General features: G+C 34.5%; 4 protein-coding genes across 5 annotated transcripts; 2 read left to right on the top strand and 2 right to left on the bottom strand.

Annotated features, from left to right (window-relative positions):
• Positions 1-52: 52 nt before the first annotated feature.
• Positions 53-1,102, bottom strand: LOC132795282 (protein CWC15 homolog). The gene is made up of 2 exons (XM_060805934.1): positions 854-1,102; positions 53-788 (listed from the first exon to the last, which is right to left on the bottom strand). Exons 1-2 carry the CDS (start codon positions 982-984, stop codon positions 137-139), a joined length of 783 nt encoding a protein of 260 aa, XP_060661917.1. The 5' UTR covers positions 985-1,102; the 3' UTR covers positions 53-136.
• Positions 1,103-1,410: 308 nt separating this feature from the next.
• LOC132795283 (uncharacterized) lies at positions 1,411-2,583 on the top strand. Its single transcript, XM_060805935.1, has 3 exons — positions 1,411-1,665; positions 1,737-1,808; positions 1,876-2,583. The coding sequence occupies exons 1-3, from the start codon at positions 1,490-1,492 to the stop codon at positions 2,219-2,221; spliced, it is 594 nt and encodes a 197-aa protein (XP_060661918.1). The 5' UTR covers positions 1,411-1,489; the 3' UTR covers positions 2,222-2,583.
• LOC132795285 (small ribosomal subunit protein eS28) lies at positions 2,419-2,976 on the bottom strand. Of its 2 annotated transcripts, none has more exons than XM_060805937.1 (2): positions 2,654-2,976; positions 2,419-2,577 (listed from the first exon to the last, which is right to left on the bottom strand). In XM_060805937.1, the coding sequence occupies exon 1, from the start codon at positions 2,890-2,892 to the stop codon at positions 2,695-2,697; it is 198 nt and encodes a 65-aa protein (XP_060661920.1). In that variant the 5' UTR covers positions 2,893-2,976; the 3' UTR covers positions 2,419-2,577; positions 2,654-2,694. The 2 variants fall into 2 exon arrangements, with proteins under 2 accessions (XP_060661920.1, XP_060661919.1); XM_060805936.1 differs by having other exon boundaries at positions 2,419-2,582; positions 2,654-2,974.
• Positions 2,977-3,505: 529 nt separating this feature from the next.
• On the top strand, positions 3,506-5,650 carry LOC132795281 (translocon-associated protein subunit alpha). Its single transcript, XM_060805933.1, has 3 exons — positions 3,506-3,694; positions 3,954-4,673; positions 4,744-5,650. Exons 1-3 carry the CDS (start codon positions 3,631-3,633, stop codon positions 4,869-4,871), a joined length of 912 nt encoding a protein of 303 aa, XP_060661916.1. The 5' UTR covers positions 3,506-3,630; the 3' UTR covers positions 4,872-5,650.
• Positions 5,651-21,162: the final 15,512 nt, after the last annotated feature.

A 21,162-nucleotide genomic window follows, 5' to 3' on the forward strand; every position in this document is an offset into this window, starting at 1 on the left:
CTCATCAGGCAGGCAACCACTCAAGTTTTGGGTCAGCAACCAAAAACCGCTATACAATGTGTATTAATTTATTATTGAACTCTCAACACAAGACAAGTTTGTAGTAGTAATAGTAATGAAGAAAAAAAAAACTATGTTACTTAATGTACTTATCCATAAACTTCTTATGGAAATCGGAACGCAACGCATCGTTGACAAAGTGCGTTTTCTTCTCGGGAGCAGAGCGTGCACAATTCTTAAAGACAACATCATCATCCCAACGGCGTTTCACCTTCAGATCACCACCTAGGCCCGAAGTGCGTCCAGCCGCCGAGGCAGCTGTGCCCGGTTCATAGTTGATGAGCGGATTTCCTGAGAGAATATTTTCCATGCGTATGCGTTCGTCTTCCTGTTTCTTCTCTGCCTCGCGACGTGCCGTCTCCTGCAGACGCTCCTGTTTGATTTTCTGCAATTCAGCCAACAGGGCAGCATCATCGTCATCGGAATCGCTGTCAGAGTCGGAGCTATCATTGTCCAGCGGCTCATCTGCGTCCAGATTGGCGGAAGCGTGCTGTTGCTGCTGTTGTTGTTGCTGCTGCTGTTGCTGTTGCAGCTGCGATGAGCTGTCCAATTTGGCACGCTTAGTACTGCTGCTGCTGCTCGCATTGTTTGCCTCAATGGCCTTGCGCACGATGGAAGGCAAAGCCTTGCCAGAGCTGACGCCAGAGCGTGCATCGCGTTCGCGTTCCTCGAGTTCCTTGCGAAAGTCACGGTTGCGGATTTCCTCGCTGGTGCCTTGGCCAGTTTCCCTAGAAGCAGCCCGCAAATTAAATTCAATTTTCATCTACTTTTTTGCTAAACGTTTTCAGCTTACCTGTATTTCAATTTCGTGTGTCCAGGCAAGTCGCGACTCGAGTATTGTTTACTGAGTGCGCTCAAGTCTTTTTCTCCTCGTCCAGAGCCACCACGAGCTGGATCGAATGTGGGGCGAGCTGCTGTCGTCATTGTTTAGGTCGCTTATTTCTTAATTTGTTAATATTAAATTATTATAGCAATTTGATGATTATTGTTGAAAAAATGCTTGCTTGTTTTGTTTCGTATCAACTGTTTTGCTAGAGTTGCAAGTAAACAGTTTCGATAAGCGAGAGATATCGATATTAAACAATTCAGTGTTACCGCTCAATGCGACAAATACAAATACATCGATAAGCTGAATCAAGAAAATTTGTTTGAACTATTTTAAAAAAAATAATTTTTCAAAACGGATTTTTATATTTATTTCAATTTATTTAAATAACTAAGGTTAAAAACAACGCCAGATTTCACAAAATATTGCCGTTTTGTTGTTCCCATCTTGATTACTATCGATATTGGCTGGTGTCGATATTTGCACGTTATCGAATTGACAACCACGTGAGTTGCGGCGAATATCGAATATAATCGTGTAATCGATTGTTGATGCACATGCAAAACACGCGCATTTTGCAAAATAAAAAACAATAAATAAAACATGCAACTACAACCCCACAGTTACAAGCATTACAAAATAACATTGCGAGACTTGCTGCAAAGCGTCACAACTCTCATTCGCAACTATGTCAACACATTAAAAAGCCAGACACCAAACCTCATAACACAAGCAAATCGACTATGGGAATTGAGACAGCGGCAGCGTTTAGTCATGGGGTAAAGATGATAGCTAGATATTTTCCCTTCCTCTCCCACTGCATAAGAGTAATGTTTTAAATAATTTCCAGTGTCGAGGCAGCAGCTGCGAATAATCTGCTTACAGCTAGTAACGCCGTATACCAGCAAATTTACCAGGCAATGTGAGTCTTAAACATAGGCACACATATGCCAATACATTTATTCTTCCTTCCTTTGGTGTTGTTACAGAGAAAGTCTGCTTGAAGCGCTAGACGAGATTGCTAAGCACATTGAAGATTTCGAACGCATAAGCAATGAACTCAGGGAAGAAGCACAGCAGAATTGTGAACTGCCAACACTTTCCCACTGCACTGGATGGTTATTGCAAACGCTGAGCGTTCTGCAAACCCAGGCGAAATATTTGGAACTTCACACACGTTCACTGCATCCAGCGGCAATCGAGAGCACAACGGCGAAACAGCTGCAGAAAGACCTGCAGCTAGTCAAGGAATACGAGCTAAACATTTGCATGGGTATTGCAAAAGCGGAGCGACAACAACTTGATATTTTGCCGCCTTTTGCGATAACAATATGACCACAATTATTGCAAATAAGCACATCATATAAATACTATATATTTATAATAAACTTGAAAACAATTGCAATTTATTTGCTAGAAATTCTCAAAGATTTTGTTGCTGTTGTTGTTGCAGAGCAAGCCACTGTTTTGAAGTTCGGTTCACAGATATCACAAAACAAAAAATGTTTAAAAAAATAAATACAACTTAGGCGTGTTGTTAACGTTTTAAGCACTGAAATACTTGAAATTTATTTACAACATTTCAATTGGGTTGATTTCATTTCATTGCATTTCTCGGGATAGTTTTATGATGTTGATGGTGTTGTTATTCCAACCTAACCGCTGTGTCGCGAAATTCCAAAATGCAAATCCTGATCTAGATGCAAGAGGGGAGAGGTAGGTTAAATAGTGCAACTAGAGTTGTCGATTATCGTTTTCACCACTTACATTATCATAAACAAATCCCAAGCGAGTAGCACTCTTAGTTTTTAGCGTAATCTTCTGGCTTCACGTTCAGATTCCAGCAGCGTCAGAATGTCGCCCTCACGCACGGGTCCCTTAACGTTGCGAATAATTTGGCGGTTCTGTTCGCCAAGGAATTCAACCTTGACCTGTGTACACTGACCCTGGGAGCCAGTGCGGCCAAGAACCTTCATGACGCGAGCCCAAACAACTGGTTTATCCATAGTTTTTCAGTTATTTTTCTCGAAGAGAATTAACGTGCGAGTTGCGCTTCAATTGACAGACGCAAGCGAAAAGGAAGTCGCTCGCTATTCGCCACACACACGTTAAGGTGGCTGCACTTAATACGCAGTGTTGCTCTTAACTAAGAGTGTTGCAAAACACACGTATATATGTCAAATTATTTAAGTTTGAGCATTTCAAAATCAACTGACTTATGCAAATATTTTTATTAATTTTTTGCAATTTTTTCAAGTAATTTTATACTGCGATTTTATTCATTTAAGCAAATAATGTAACAACTAGTCAAAAATTTGACAGATTATGCTAATTTGCAGCACTGACAGCACAATGTTGCCACACCAGCAGAAAAGCAACAAGTTCAAATCCATATATCTATGCAATTATCAATGAAATGTTTGCATATTTAAATTGATTATAAATGTCACTTCCAATTATGTTGGTAAATCAATAAAAACAATCATTTGCTTTGCTATAAACGCTTATCGCTTGACGCGATCTGGCAACGCGGAGCTGTCAGTTGACGCGGCACCACGTAGCCATCTGACAAGTGAAAGTCGGCAGCGTTCGTGTAACTTCGGCTGCCCGCAATACCGCTGGCCAGCACACACTCTTTTAGTTTCTCTCGTTCGCGTCGGTTGTCGTCCGTTGTTGCGTTTCGTTGCGGTGCGTTTTCATTTAATTCACATTTCAAACAAAAGCACAACAATTATTGAAACAAAATGAAGAACCTTATGTTCTTAATGCTGCTGGTGTTGCCCACCATAATCTGCACCTTCACACCCGGTAAGTCTCAACTAAATTGTCGTTGTTGTTTTGTTGTTGTTGCTTCCCCCCTTGATCGACTGCTAACGTGGCAGTCGCCAACACCGAAGAAGTGAAGAGTGTGCAAGCGCCTCTTGCTTATAAGAGAAAATATGTTGAGCTGGCACTCTCCAATCTCCAATCTCAACTCTCCACATTCTCTTTCTCGCACTTCCTTTCTGAAACTCCTGATATTCATTTGTTGTGTTTTTGTTCCTCTTGTTGTTGTTTTCGTCTGCAGCTAACAAACTCGGTGCCTATGCCGCCGAAGCTGTCGAAGATGATCTGGTCGATGTGGAGAGCGAAGAGGGCGCCGTAACGGGCGATGACGTTGAGACCGATGAGGATGCGGATAGCGGCAGTAGCAGCACATCTCCCCTGGCCGACACTTATTTGTTGTTCACGAAACCCCTGCATACGCCCGGTCAGCAATTGGATTTGCCCGGCGGTAAACCCGTGGAGTTCCTCATTGGCTTCACGAACAAGGGCCAGGAGGAGTTTGTGATTGAGACGGTGGAGGCATCGTTCCGTTATCCCATGGACTTCAACTATTTCATTCAGAACTTCTCGGCTGTGGCCTACAACCGTGAGGTGAAACCCGGCTTTGAGTCAACCGTCTCGTATACGTTCCTGCCATCCGATCAATTCGCTGGCCGTCCATTTGGTCTGAACATTGCGTTGGCCTATCGCGATGCCAATGGCATTCAGTACAACGAGGCCGTGTTCAACGAGACGGTGCTGATCTCTGAGGTCGATGAGGGACTCGATGGTGAGACGTTCTTCCTGTACGTGATGTTGGCCGGCATTGTTGTCCTGCTCCTGGTCATTGGACAGCAGTATCTGTTGGGCAGCACTGGCAAGCGTAAGCGTGCTGCTGCCAAGAAGGTCATTGAGACCGGAACTGCCAACGATAGCAACATCGATTACGATTGGGTGCCACAGGAGACACTCCGTGCGCTGCGTAAGTTTTTCCCCACCGAAGTGTAATTATCCACATAAAAAGCAATGTCTATATATCATTATTCTTACAGAGAAATCGCCACCAAAGTCGAAAACGCCAAAAACATCACCCAAGCCAGGCAAACAGGCCAGTCCAAAGGCGGCTGCCCAACAGAGTCCCAAGCAACGCAAGGTGAAGCGTTCGGCGGGAGATGATTAAGAAGAAGGCTGCGCAAATCTGCGATTTCGATCTATATGCATCCCCACAACTCACCACACAACACAACACACACACACAATGCACACAAATGCAATTCCATACAACAAACAAAAAACATCCAACATGCGTCGTAGCAGTCTAATTACCTTATAAATAATACTATACCATTTTTTTTCGGTCATATACCATTTGACAAATGAATGTGTAGAGATTGTTAGTGTTTAGCACGAACCAGAGATGTAAAGAATGAATGAAAAATTTTTAAATTTCTGTAAACTTTAGCAAATTGAATTTTTTTTACCCTATTTTTGTATTCAAATGGTTCTTAATACTATTTTTTTTTGTTTTGTTGGTTTCTGTTCTACACACGAACTGCCGGCCACACTGGTAATACATACTCTATCAAAAAACACGGGCCCAAAACTTCGTGCCACGCCACCTAATTAATTGTCTTCGTTTGTTGAAGATCCGAGAGAACGTGACCAAAACCTTCCAATTGTACGATAAAGAAACAAAACTAAATAAGCATTATTTTTTAATGCTGATGTATCTTGAAAGCGTTCTAATAATAATAATAATAAAAAAAAAGAAACACAAACATATTAAATTCTTTTATACAAAAGTATCTTTAGCTAGAGAACAGTTTCGCGAGCTCTGCACATTGTGAGCAGGGCACACTTTAAGTAAAGAGGAGCTTTCCCAAAAAAAAAAAAAAAAAAGAAAAAATATGAAACGAAAGCAAAACAAATAAACGAGATAATTGTGAAGTAACAAATAAATGTAACTGTATTTTGATTTAAGAAAGATATCATTGGTGATAAGATAGCGAGCTGGTCGTCAACATCACAATTGATGTGTGAAACTTTTTTAGTGAAATCAGCTGGCGAGCTCTGTATATTAAATTTCCAATTCAATTTCAATGCGTCCCATATTGAGAATTCTGTTTGAACTATGAATATCTAGTAAGTGGAACAGCTTACCCTTAAATTGAACTAAAGTTGTGGGTTATAAGCGAAAACTCGATTAGTTTGTGAAAGTGTAAAAACATGTCTTAAAGTCTGTAAACAAGTTATGTTGCAACTTTATTGTCAATTTTGATTTACATACGAGTGTAGATGTCCTCTGACAATAGTAACGCCACTTTAAATTGTATTATTAAAATGCATTAACCCAAATAATTTTCGAGGTGTATAACTATTGTATCTTTGAGATATTTTATTTAATTTATCTCTTATTACAATGTCTATAAATGTGGGTCTATTTAAAATTTTACAAATCATAATTAAAATGTTGCTAACGTTATCACTTAATATGCTCAAATGGATGTCATAAAACCCTGATATTCAGAAAGTATATAGTTTATATCACTATACTTCGCAACGCATTTAAATTTATTAACTGCATTTAAGCACTTTGATTTTGTTCTGTTGTATGAAGATGAATTTAGACTTGTACATTTTATTCCTTGCTTTTGATTATATGTAGAATACTCCATTGTTCTGATCTTAGTACATTTCATAGCGCTTTTCAAAACGTTGAAAAGAATTTGCAAATAATTCCCTAAGTGAAAAGCAAAGTGTAAGATGTTGCTTGTAAATCTATGAAATTGAAGTAAAAAGCTTTCTGTGATTTGGATTCAAAAAATGAGCAAGAAGATATTTTTGTTCCAAACGTTTTTCAAATATATTATGAATATTTTAGACTTTTTCATCTCTTATCTCCCTTTGTGTTTTATTTGCTAAACAAGCATTTTATTAAGGTTGCATTTTGAATTTATTCTAATAATTGAGACTGGAAAACATGACGATATTTTTAAGTTGAATTTATGGTCAGCAATAATTATTATTATTAAATGTAGAGAGAATTTGCAATTCTAATTGATTGCTTTGGTTCATTTAAATTGAAAATCGCATACTTAAAAAAAAAAGTAGAAAACAGCATAACATGAAATAGAACACATTGAAGAGTCTCTCACAAATAAAAAAGGGAGAGCACTATACAGATGACACACATAAAACATTGACAAAATCAAGGCTGCCCACGATTTCGAAAGAGTTCACAGGTAATGAGGTCAACAGCATTTAATGTAAGTGAGAGACCGGAGGTTAAAGGAAAGACAATCTGATGAAAAGAAAACGAAGTAGAGAGAGTTTTAACATCATTGTAAACAGTTAAAAATAAGTCAAGCTTTCATAACTATTACCAATTAATTTGTATTATATTTCATTTTTGTTGTAGTATAAAAATATTAAATATTTTCATAAAATTTTTGGAATATATGTTTTATAAAATTGTTAGTTATTGCCATAAATACAGTCACTCAGTGCGTCACGCGAATCGAAAAGAGATGGCATGATTTATTAACAAATATGTTTGATAACAGAACTCTGAACCATGAAGCAAACAAGACTCTTACATGAATTCGAGTGAGATAAACACAAACTTGGAAACATTTTTAAAGCTTTAAGTTTTAATAATACGATTTACGAAATAGCTTTTATTTTGTAAATTTTTTTTTAACAAATACAAATGGAAATTACATAATAATATCACACAGTTTAAATCACAATGGAAACATTTAAAAAATTGATTATAAAATAGTATATGTGAGAATTTCAAATAATCTCTGCCGAAAAAAAAACACGGAAAAACTCGTTAGTTAGTTTTCTTCTTTTGCCAATTTCGAAAGTTTAATTTGATTAGTTTCGACTTCGTCTTATTTGCCATACGGCGAAGGTGTTTTTGCCCATTAGTTTTGTTTTGTTTGCGACCATTGCAATTAGTGACTTTGGTGACATTTGAAGCTCATTCGTTTTTATACCCGCTATCCATAGGGTAGAAGGGTATTATAACTTTGTGCCGACAGAAAATGTATGTAACAGGTAGAAGGAGGCATCTCCGACCCTATAAAGTATATATATTCTTGATCAGCGTCAAAAGCCGAGAAGATCTAGCCATGTCCGTCTGTCCGTCTGTGTGTCTGTCCGTCTGTGTGTCTGCCCGTCTGTCCGTCTGTGTGTCTGTCCGTCTGTCCGTATGAACACCTACATAGATCTACGAGACTACGAGAGATAGAGCTATAATTTTTTTTCAACAGCATTTGTTATGTTTGCACGCAAATCAAGTTTGTTTCAAATTTTCGCCACGCCCACTCCCGCCCCCGCAAACTAAAAAAATCGAATAACAAGAGTAATTTTAAAGCTATAAGCTAATAATAACTATAGTAGTTATGATTCCTGAAAATTTGGTTGCGATCAGATAAAAATTGTCGAAGTTATTAAGGAAATACTTTTGTATGGGCAAAAACGTCTACTTACTAGGGTCTTAGTTGCTTTGGCTGACAATCTGGTATATTGAGCCGTCTATGGTATATTTTGAATACGGTACTATATCGATATACCACATATACCATTTGGTATATTTTTTTTTAAGTATTTTTGTAGTATATTTGGTATATTTTGAGAATAATACCGCAAAATATATTGCTTTTATTCAAAATGGGTAGCGGGTATCTCACAGTCGAGTACACTTGACTGTAGCTTTCTTACTTGTTCAACCTACTTTTAGTTGCTTTATTTACTTAAACGTACTTCAATTTATCTTGTTTATTATCTGGTGGTGTGTAGTTTTGGCTATTTTTTTTGTAGTAAATTATTTATTTTATTTACGTTCCTTTTTTTTAATGAATACAAATTGTTTACTTGCTGAAATACTTTTGCTTTGAACAATTTTTTAAAAAACTAATTTTTGTTTTAATTTTAACATAATCTTTAACATATGTATGTATATAAATATAATTTACACAATCTTTGTTTACATCAAAAAATTTCGATAAAACAAGTTAAATAACAACATACATTTTAATGTTTTAAAATGTTGAAGATAATTTGAATTTATAAAGGATTTTACTCTCTGCAATATTTTTTTATATATCAAATACACTTTTTTTTAAAACAAGTAAAAAAGGTACAGCCAAGTGTGCTCGACTGTAAGACAGCCGTTACTCCCATTTTCAACAACTTCATATTCCTAAAATATACTAAATTAATATTCCTCAAAAATACTAAATAATACATAAGGCTTAATTTTGTATATCGACATAGTACTATTTTCGAAAAATACCACAGGGTCCAAAATATACCAGATTGTCAGCCAAAGCAACTATACCAAATATACAAAATATAATTATTGATATAGTTTAAGTATTTTTTTCGGTATACAAATTGATAGCGGATATCTCGCAGTCGAGCACACTCGACTGTTGCTTTCTTACTTGTTGTATATATTTTCTATTTCATATAGTCAAGTAAACAATAGCAATACACTTTAATAACTTTAATTGCAATTTGTAGAAGATTCGAATTTCCAGTGTAATACGCTTTATTGTTTTGCCAGAGGTGGAGGGAGGAAAGTAGGGAATAGTATAAAAATATACATGATTGCAGCAGATTGTCGCCCGACTTGCTGACTCCTTGGTTGGCTCCTCGCTGAATGTTATCGACCACCCAGTTACGCCTTCCAAGCACGCACCAAATTGATTAATCGTCGTCGACGTCGTCGTCGCCATCGTAGTTGCCACTGTTGCATGAGCCGCAAATGCCTTAAATCACGTACAACAACGAAATGTCACAGGTGAAAACGTTGTACAGATGTAGACGCGAATTGCAGGGGGGTTGGATGGAAAAAAGAATCTCAGGTAGCTACTTAGATTTAGTTCCGAGTTGTTGCTGCAGCTGTGGCTGATGTTGTTGTTGCTGTTGTTGTTGTTGCTGTTGCTGTTGTTGCGCGCATTAACATAAATAAATCACTCGGCGCCATCAATCAGTCTGTTCGCATTTGGCACACAAAAATCACCTTGCCCCCCCACCTCACCTCTGACCCCATCGCCATCGCCATTCATTTCATTTTTGCTTTCCTTGTGCGAATTTCGAGAGTACGTTTTGTTATTGTTATTGCTGTTGTTGTTGTTGTTGTTGTCGCGCGAGTTGCGTTTATGCTTAGCGCGCATATTTCTTTGATTTATCGATGTCTCGACTATTAAGCAATTAACTTTTAGCGCTGCTGCCTTTGCGTGTCCTAGACAAAGAACCTTTCCCCCTTTCCCTTCTCTCCGCAGCAGATTCAGCTTCAGAGCTTCAAGAGTGCAAAAACCTCAACACAAACAACAACAGAAAGAACAACATAAAGCAAATGTGGTGATAAAAAAAAAAACAAAACAAAACAAAACAAAAAAATACAAAGTTGTTGCCACCCTGCGGTAGCAAAGCTCAAACAAGCAATGGACGAGATGCGTTGCGGTCATTTTTATTCATTACTCTCATCGCAAGAGGATTCCATGCAGAGGACACGCTGGACGCTGGACGCTGGACACGCTGCACAGATGAAGGACATTCAAGGAGGGAGAGCCCACAAAACAGCAGCAGCAAGGACAAACTTTCCATGTACTCTCGTACTTCCAAAATTAGCAAATAGAGCGCAAAATGAAGAAACTCTCGGTGCAGAAGCTCTTCTTGGTAAATATGGTTGTATATTTTACATATACTTGTATTTTGTATGTTGCACTATGAGATTAACTTAACCAGATGTACTTACAAAGTGTTTGTATTTTAACTTTCGAGCAAAGTTGCTTAACGCATTTAAAATTACTTGAGAGAACAATAAATATTCATAGAAATTAATATCTCGCGATTTCATCGTAAACTTTTGAATTTCTTTCTTTTGTTTAAGCTTTGTTGTTGTTTTCTTTTCTGTAATCCTCTCGATCCCAAGTGTATTTTAAATAGATATCAGATATCACGATGGAATTTGGGATACGTTAAAGTTAATTCAAGATTCATTTTTGTATTATTAAAGTGACAAAGCTTTTTAGAGATTATTTAAACAATATGTTGCCGTCTCATTAATACTTATGTATCTTTCGTTTTTTAATCTTTCGCTATTGGAATTGGATATTTCTTTCTTTTTATTCTATTTACTACTTTCACAACTATATAAGGGATTTGAATTTTGCTTAAAGCACATTATTTTTAAATAATTTTTAATCAAATTACATTTTTATGTAGCCTAACTGAGATACTTAAATTTTTTAAAACACTACAAAAAAAGTAGTTAAGTTTGTCAAATAAATTGAAAATATTTAATACACACATACGTATGTATGTAAATGGATTAATGTATTATTGTATTATATTGTAGTATGCTAGAAAAATATATTTTATAAAATATAATTTTTGCAAATAGAAAAAAGTAAATAAATAAACTATTAATAACTCACCGCCACTTCATCGCTGGACTAAATTGCATATATCCATTTTTAATGTCATCTCTGACGGCGTAATAATAAAATTGCGTACTGATATATTCTAAGAATCACAAAAAAAAAAAGAAAACAATCGCACAAGCTTTTAAAGCTAGGCATGTGTGCTTAAATTTTCGCACGTTCACTTATATTCACACAAAAAAAAAAACAACCAAAAACAAAAACACACACTTCAACACTCTTATATTTCACTCATGTATTCACTCTTATATTTAGATTCACTTCAATGCAGACATGGGAGGCAACGAACGAATTGGACTGCGTCAATCACTAACACCAAAACAATTATGAGCTTGCGGCCGCAGCCAAGCGAGAGAGCGAGACGAAAGAACACCGCGTAGCTTTTCGCACATTCGCCTTAAATAAAAGGGTTGAATTATCTCCCGCTTTCATGCCGATCGACTAAACCATTTGCACGCGGGTTAACGAAGAGCGATTTAAAATAGACGCGAATTAGATTCTATGCAATTTGCAGCAACAGCGTATGAGGGAGAAACGCAAAGTGACGCCTCGATTTGCCCGCCAAAAAAAAAAAATGTTTTCACAAGAAGTTTATTTAATTTTTGATAAATAAACAATAGCACTTTTTAGAACAGATTAAAAAATTTCATTTGGCTTGCAAAAAAACATCACACACACGTACATATTATATATGTAAATGCATATGTTCAAATAAAAGCTTGGCTTCACAACACAAAATTCACTTCACATTATCCAAAAAAAGATTTAAGCTTATTGTTATTGTAAATTTATATATTATATGTATTTACGTACATGTTCTTTACGATTTATCGATCGTTTATTAATTAATTAGGAAACCGCCGCGAATTTTAATGAAAATTATGCGCCGCTCTGCGCTTGTCTGCATACTAATATTCTTCTTCTTCGTTACTAAACTGCAAGGTGCAGAATTTTAGGCAAAATGGGTAAAAATTCTCCAAATTGGGCAATCATGGCAGCATTGTCGATAACTATTTAGATGAGTGCGAGTGCAAGCGAGTGCGCGCTTGTCAATTGTCATAGCAAATATTCGCTGATCGTTTCCATCACACACACTCGCAAGCATATAAGCTAGCAGAAGATGTGTGTCAGTGTGTGGGCGTCAAAGAACTTTGGGCGGAGTTTTGTTGTTCTCTTATACGTTTTTGTCTTCGTCCCTTGCAATTATGGGACACAGCTGCCGTGATTGCCCTATTGGGTGTACGTTTTTGTTGTTGTGGAGATTCACTTTTTGCTTTTGCAAATTCAGATGAATGAAATAATGTGTGAGTGCGTCTGTGTGATAGACACGATCAGCGAACGCTAGCTTTGCCAATCGACTATCGCGTACTCCCTTGCACTTGCATATAAAGTTTGCTATTTGAAATGAAGAAGTGCTCTCCTTCAAATGTATGTAAATGTCAACAACAAAGACTGTAATTCATATCATATATTTTATGTATGTATGTTACATAACACAAGTTAATTCGAATAAGAGAATCGTTTTCATATTGGAAAGTATCGTTATGAAAATAATTCTCAAAAATTAAAAATGTATTTTGAGGGATAGAAGGATTTCGTATTAAAATGTGGCAACAAATTATTTAATTTATAATAAACCATTTAAACATAAATTAAAACGTATCGGAGATATGAACAGAAAATCCGAGATCAATCAATTTATAATGAACAATTATTTAGAATACGTTAGAACATTTTAATTTTTTTTTTATCTTTCTTAAAAGCACATTCGCATTTCGGATCGATTTTCTTTGGCTATTCGAAAATGTAAATTATTTATTGTAGCAGAAGAGGAACTATTATATATTTATTGTTAACACTTGCCAAAAGTTAATAGAAAACTTGTGAAATTTGGTCGCTAGCCAAAACCAGTGGCAACCAAAAAAAAAGAAAAAAAAAAACATACGCCAGAGGTTTCTAGGGCATCCCTGAGTACTTAATGCCACTTGGCTTCTAGCGGATGTCAATTCAGGCAACACATGAGCTTAATACATACTATAGATACATGTGTTTGCCACGTGGCAACAAAGATACATATGTACGTAATACATAATCAAGTGCCTTAATAATTACTAAGTTCAACAAGCAAACAAAACAACAAAAACAAGGAAAGCTGAGTAAATAATTAATTAATAAGGTGAACAGGAATATACGACAAAAAAAAAACTAATCAATAATTAAAATTAAAGCGAATACTTATTCGATAAAATTGTAAGAATATATTAAAGCCAATTTCTTTAAAAAAATATATAATTAAAAATATAATATAAATATACTCCTGAAGAAATACCAAGAATACATGTGAGGAATCTTCAATCCTAAAAACAATATTCCTTAATTTATAAAACACTTAAAAAAAAAGTAAATTAAGTTTCTGTAAATTTTATTAAATTATTATTTTTAAATTCACTGAATAAATTTTTAGAAATTTTCTTAAATTTGTAAAATACTTAAATAAAAAGTAAATACTGAGTTTTCGTACATTTTTTTTTTTTGTAGCGGACTTTGCAGCGTTTACATAGCGCCCTAAAGTTTTGGCCAAGACGCATACTTTTGCAACAAACTGTGGCCATAGGCTAACATTTTTGCAAGCTTGGTTTGCCTGCGAAAACATAAACAACCAAAATTTTCGGGCCAGACTTCTGCAAGAGTTTTCAAAATAGACAATGGCCACTTTTTTGTTACACAAATGCGCCCCCGAACAACTTATGCGAAACAGCAGTAGCAACAACACCAAAAACATCAATACAGCAACAACAAGAACACACGGAAAAGTAAAAAAAAAAACGAGAACAAGAACAAGAACAACGAGTGAAACATTTTCAAGGCAGGCTGCAAAACGGAAACAAAGCCGAAAAATTGCCTCAGTCTACAAACACACAAAGAAAAGTCACTCGACCAAAACGTGCAAAAACTATTTTCAAACTCTAGCAACTTGGAAGGCCAACAACAACAACAATGGCAACAACTCCAGAAGCGCCAAAAACACCATCAGCAGCAACAACAACAACAACAAGAACAATATTCTGATAATATAAGTCAGCTGTAACATAGATAAAAGTGATCGACTATCAGATACGCATTAGTCGCGATCGACAATCAAATGACAATTCAATTATTTGTTGTCTAAAATATCAAACACGGATTTCGTTTCAAATTTGAGAACAGGACAAATATTTGATTATACAATATATATATATTGAAATGGTAACAAATTAATACCAATTCCTATTCAGCAAGTTTCTTATTTAAAATGAAGTAAAGTTAATTCTTTACAAAAGTGAATTCTTTTTATTCGAATACTAAATAAAATGATAAGCCAATAAAATAAGTTGACAATCGAAGTTGCTTGCAAAATGTATTTAAGAATAATTGTAATTGAAGTATAAGTTATTCTCTCAGAATATTATAATTTTAATTCTATGAAGAATGTGAAAAATATCATTTAAGATTTTCCAATTCGTATTTCGATCTAACTTGTTACTTTATCTTATTGAGTTTGAAGCAAACTAGAACTGAAAATTTGTTTAATTATATGCCTGTTGGAGTTGTGATTAAGATCATTTTGAGAAATGGAAAAATAGTTGAATAGATTAGTAAAAATTTTAAATTTCATATTCTTCAATTCAAAATAGAATAGATTTGTATATATAGTATATGTATTTTAAATCATATCATATGTTTCATATTCTAAAATTTAAATTCTATATACAAATCTATTCTATTTTGAATTGGAGAATATGATACAAGTAAAAGAAATAGTTGAATGTTGTTTATTGCTAAATTGCCACACAGCTTAACAACTCGTGCTGAATTCACAGACTAAGTACAACGAGTGTGGCAGTTGTTGGCGACGAGGCTGCCAAAAGTATTTGCAAAGTACGCGCCAAGCAAAAGTCAAGGGCAGACAGAGGGACCAAAAGCTAGAAACCGAACCTGCCTGGGCCACATCAAGCCACTGCTTCAAACCTCTTCAATGTCCTGGCCAGTTAGTGCATGAAAAAAACCAATCAATAAATGCGAAAAATTGCGCCCAAAAAAGCAAAAACAAAAAAAAACCAAGACACATAACAAATTTAAAAAGTCGTAAAAGAAATGGCTGAGTAAAACTGTTAAGCACAACAACAACAAGAACAGCGAGACTGAATGACTGCAGTCGAGCGTAGTCGACTGAGAGATACTCTTTACATTTTGTTTGATCACCCAATTTTTTATGCAAATATGAAACTAACAGTCAGGGCGGTGAACAAATTCATTATGTTAGAGTTCATGATTAAACTGACTTTAAATAGATCGTATCGATAAACGATACGATGAACTTTGGGTTATGCATATAGATTCGTAAATATAGCTAAAATAATTATGTTAAACATCGGTATAAAATGACTTTAAAAAGAGTTTTATATTTTCTTATTCGATTACAAATAAGTACTAGAAAATGTGCAAATTTCTATTATATTAATATTTTTCTTTAAAGTATATTTTTAATATATATATTATATATTATTATTATTGCAAGCTATTAATTTATATATATATATTTTTGTTTTACAGTGTTGAAATAAAGTTCTGCAATATTTTGATTTGATTATATTGTGAAGTAAGGAATCATTTCATCCCTGCTAAGTGCAGGGTATAATAATTTAGTGACATTTCAGAATTGTATTCAACAACAGACAAATGGAGGCATTACCCAAAACACATAAAGTTAGTACAATAAATTTTTGAGTGCAATACTTATAATAGAATACACAACATATCGCGTAATGTTTGTAGTAGTTTGCTTAAATTTATTGTGTTTGAGTTACAACCATATAAAAGAAAAAAAATCAATTTGAGTAGATTTAAAATTAGTGCAATACGTATTTCACAATACGAAGTATATTTCTGTAATGCTGCCAAAAATATATAAGTATAAAATGTAATGTTTCTGCCATAAATTTGCTTTAACCTTGACACATGTGTGATTTTCAAGCAGAAGATAATTACAAGTATTGCAATGAATAAATTAAAAATACAAATAAATATATAAAAATATTACATATTAAATGAATAAACTAAATTTGAAATGCTTCATTCAAACCGTTTTGTTATTTTTTTGTCTTTGCTCTTTATAAGATTTACAAATATTAATATTTTGTATTTTTAAATATAATCTTAATGTATATGTTTCAGTAATTTGGTATATTCATTTTAAATATTTAAAGGTTTTTATGATGCCTTATTGATATATGCTAAACGTATGTGTTGTGTATATTATTTGGTATATTTCAGTATATTTTCGTTATATTCATTTTGCATATTTTGAGAATAATACAGCAAGGTTTTTATAATACCTTTTTTGATGTATGTTATATGTATATGTTGCATATATTTGGTATATTGTAGAATATTTTGGTATTTCATTTAGCATACCGTTAGAATAATATTGCACGTTTATTGTGATACCTCATTGATTTATGTGAATGTAAACATGGTATACATCATCATATGGTATTCATATATTTTAGTATTTTTTCGGTATATTAAATTAACATATCTTAAAAATTATATCGCATATCTATGTATAAAACACCTAATTAATATATAATAGTATAGTATAACTCTTTGGGTGAATTTTAGTAATTGTCTTTAAAGTGATTTAGTATATTTTAAGAATATTTCCGCATTGTCAAATTCTTAGACAACAATGTTAATATATTAACATGTTGACAAAAATATTCACACTTATGCACATCGATTGTCGCATGTTTTTGGACTATTGGTGCAACAGGCGACTCTGAGACCAGTTAAGTCCATTTATTTTCGAGAACAAATTGAAATAGTATCGGTAGATAAATGGTGAGAAAGGTAGAGAGACAGAGAGAGACAGAGAGAGAGAGAGTGAGGGGGAAAACTTTGGTGTGCTCTGAGCTCTGCATCAGGCACAATGCCTTCAAAACTTTTGCACAAAACCAATTGCGGCAAAATGTCACTCAATTTAAAGTTGCCACTTACTGAGTACCTGACTATTTAACCACCTTGCCTCACACACACACACACACAACTCACACCCACTTGAATTCAGTTCAGTTCTGTTCTGTTCTCCAAAAATACAACATCGACCAATTGCAACTTTTATTTGCTGGAAGTTTGCATTGCCCATTGAACAGACGGAATGACGCGATGGCTTCGTCGTTGGCAGCTCACGAAATCGAAACCAAAATCAAGCGTAAAATTCATTTAAAATGTTCAAAGTCATTCGCCATCCGCCACTCGCCACCCGCGCACACACACACACACACACAGTGAGTGCGAAAAATATAAAAACAACTAACTAAGTATACAGTATGTTGTGCGTGCTCGACCATGAAATACCATAATAACTTTTGGTATCATAAGTAGAAGAAAATAAATTCTGATTAGCGCGAAACAAAAAACAAACTGTCATAAATATATTATTTTATAAGATCTTCGTTTCATAACATTTGTCATTACTTAATAATAATGAACCACCAATAATAATGAACTTAATAATAATGAACCACAGAATGTGACTATCAGTATTTTACAGTAAAATACTGCTATACATTTTTTGGGATTTAAAACTTAATCAAACAAAAGCTCTAGAAATGTTTGATTGATTGTTTGTTATGCATTTGATATGAAACTTTTCCAAATAATTGAACATTTAGTTATTATCAAGTATTACTTCTTTTAATCAGCATTGATTGCCAATAAATTTGGTATAGTACTTTTAGTATTTTATTTCCATTTATGGTATTTATTAGGCTCTAGGGTATATAAAAATTTGAGCATTTCTGGATATTCCAATGCGCTTGAATGGAATTCAATTGCAAAGTGAAGAGAGGAGGAAATCAGAGTGGAGATGGATGTAGATGTAGACGTAGAGAGAAAGAGAGCGGGAAATAGCGACACCAAATAAACGAAATTAACATTTCAAATATTGTGGCATATCATTTGCTCTTTGCATTTTCCATCGTTAAGAATTATAGTACATACTTATAGAATCTTAAATTCATTTCAATCGACTTTAGTCTTGCGACCTGCATCAAGAATTTCAACTTAATTGACTGCTGCTAAGTGCGGGGATAGAAATAGGAGCGGGAATGGGAATGGGATAGGATAATGGGGAGAGATTCGCATTTGTGTGGTTAGATGTTGACTCGCTTGATTTGAAAGTCGTGACAACTGACGGGAAAGAAGCATCAGGCGATAATCAAAGTGTATATGTGTTACACGTGCGTGTGTGTGTGTGTGTGTACTTATGTATGATGGAGGTGTGGCGTTGAGCTTGCCATATGATTGTGTAATTGATTTTATCAATAGAAAAGCCAAACCAAAGACAAGCAGAACGAGAACGAGGGAGGTCGAAAGTTTCAGAGACAGTTGTGGAGATTGGTTAAATTGCTGAGACGAGAAGAACGCGAACATTGAGACACGCACTTTCGCATTGTGATTTTTATACCCTGTGTCCTTTAACAATAGTGGGTCAATAAAGGGTGTAACAACCTTAGCAGAAGTTGATGGAATATTGTGTGAAAAAGTATCTACGGCTTTGAATCGAAAGTCTCCAGCAGCCAGTGCTCTAGTTTCTGTACTAATAAATGTATTAAATTTAATACTAGATATAACATAATAAATAAAGTAGAATAAAATCACCGACTTTATGCTTTTCTTTTATTATTTATTTATTTATTATTTTATTTATTTTATGATATTCATTTTACTAGAATAAGAACCTATCTTAAAAAATAACAAAAATAATCGAAGATATCTTTCGAACATATAAACAAACCTAATTGGAAAACAAATTCGAGACACCCCAAAAGAAGAAGAGTATTTGATAGTTTGCTCCCACTTGATGGAAGAGTTCTTACTGCTGCTCTTCGCTTTACTTTCTTCGCTGTTTTCGTTTTTTTTGTAGTTGTTGTCTATTTATAGGGCTTTGCGATGGCGCCATTAAAAACCATCAAGCAAGTTGACCATTGCGATAGGGGCAGCAGTTTTTGTTGTTGCCCTTTTTTTTGTTGTTGCTTTTGTCAATTCCGTTTTTCTATTCTTCGTCCAAACTTTTTTTTTACGTTCGCCAAATGCTATTTTTGCTTTGCTTCTGTTTCCACTTTCCGCGTAATTTGTTCTAATACGATTTGGCCACTCACTAAAAAAAACTAGTCTTGATAACAACGCTTGGCTTTAAGATACCCTCTACTTCAGTTGAAGACATTTTAAAAATGCAGCTGTATTTAATAACGTATAATTTAATTCATTAGCAATATGCTTTTAGTTTTGAATCGTGTTTTAATAAACATTGACAGATTAAACTTGATTTATTTTTTTAATTTCTTAACAAAAATGTAATAGATTTTTAAAGGTACCACTCCCAGCTTGACATTTAGTGGATATTTTTATGACACGCACAATATCGCAAAAATGGATTGTATGACAAATTTTCAGGGAAGTAAAATTTGAGGTGAGTTCAGCTATTAAATTTATTTTGGATTTGTTGAGGTAAGCAGAAACTTAATTGCACTGATTGGAAGAAACGTTTTTGGGAATTAACCCTCTTATATTTATACATTTAAATGATGAAAATCAATTTGTTTTTTTTAATACTGAAATATTTTTGTTACTTTTACTTTAAAAACAAACAAAACTTTGCTTTCATTATTTAAAAACAAAAAACATTTGTTGAACTTGGTGAATAAAATTTCAAAGGATTATCATAAAATTCTTTAAGTTATTGACTTTTTAATAAATACCAATTTTAAGGATTATTATAAAATTCTATCAGTTTTGAAATTCGCCTCAATATCGTAGTCAGTTTCTCTTCAGGCAATAAATAATTACATATCAAACAGTTGTAATAAATATACACATGTGAATGTGTGTGCACAAAGGCTTTAACAGAATTTTGTGCCCAAATGTTAATCTCCACAGCGCGTAGGGTATAAGAAAAGAGCTCCCCCCAGAAAAAAGAAAAAAAAAGAATGTTGGCGAAAATTGAAAGTAAAGCAATGCGAAGCACAGCGAAGCAATCTTTTGGCTTCCATTGGCCTGGGCATCGACATCGCCATCGCCATCGCCATCGCCATCAACATCGGCATCTACATCGATTTTTGCATTGAAAGTGGATTGCTGTATATACGTAGGATAGGATAGAATAGGATAGGAAAAAAATCATCCACATTGAAAATGTGCCGCACATCTATTTCCATATAAATTGGCTGTCGTGGCACGCTGAGAGAGAGCATCCAAAGACGCTTTTTTTCGTTTCTATTTTTTTTTTGTTTTTGTATTTTTGGGGCGTTCAGCGCCGACCAACTTTGCCAATAATAAAGCACCATTAGTTCTGCATCATAAAATGAAACCGGGAATGAAAGTAAGTATCTATCGAACAGTAAGAGCATGCTTAGACCTAGACCTAAAACTGTAGCTTGCGATTTGCTTGTGGCGCCACGACACGAGGTGCCTCGCAATGTGAACAAGAGTGAGAACAAATCATAAGGATTAAACAGGACTGCTGGGGTGTTTGTGTCTTCAAAACTTCCTTCTAGTTGAAGTTAACAAAGTTGGGCACAATATTTCACATTTGTATGTTAGAAGCAGCATTTCACTCATTGTTTTCTTTTAAAGATAAAAAACTTTTAATTTTAACATATATTATTGCAATTAATGTATTACAAATTTATTTATTTTTTAAGTTTATTTCATTTTATGCTGTTTAATACACATTCATTCCACAACTCGAACCAAAGAGATTCATATATGTTATGGCTTAATGCAGACGGATTTATTACTTTACCATTCACCCTTTCAATAGGCATAAAATAAAGAAAACGAAAGAAATAATATTTGGCAAGCATCAACATGCGAAAAGTATCCGACGCCATAAAATAGACAAAAGACTCTCGTATATATTTGCTTACACACTAATATGCATATTGTGTTGGCTTAGATGGGGTCGATTGA

This window comes from Drosophila nasuta, chromosome X, assembly GCF_023558535.2.
Source record: "Drosophila nasuta strain 15112-1781.00 chromosome X, ASM2355853v1, whole genome shotgun sequence".
NCBI classification, from domain to species: Eukaryota; Metazoa; Arthropoda; class Insecta; order Diptera; family Drosophilidae; genus Drosophila; species Drosophila nasuta.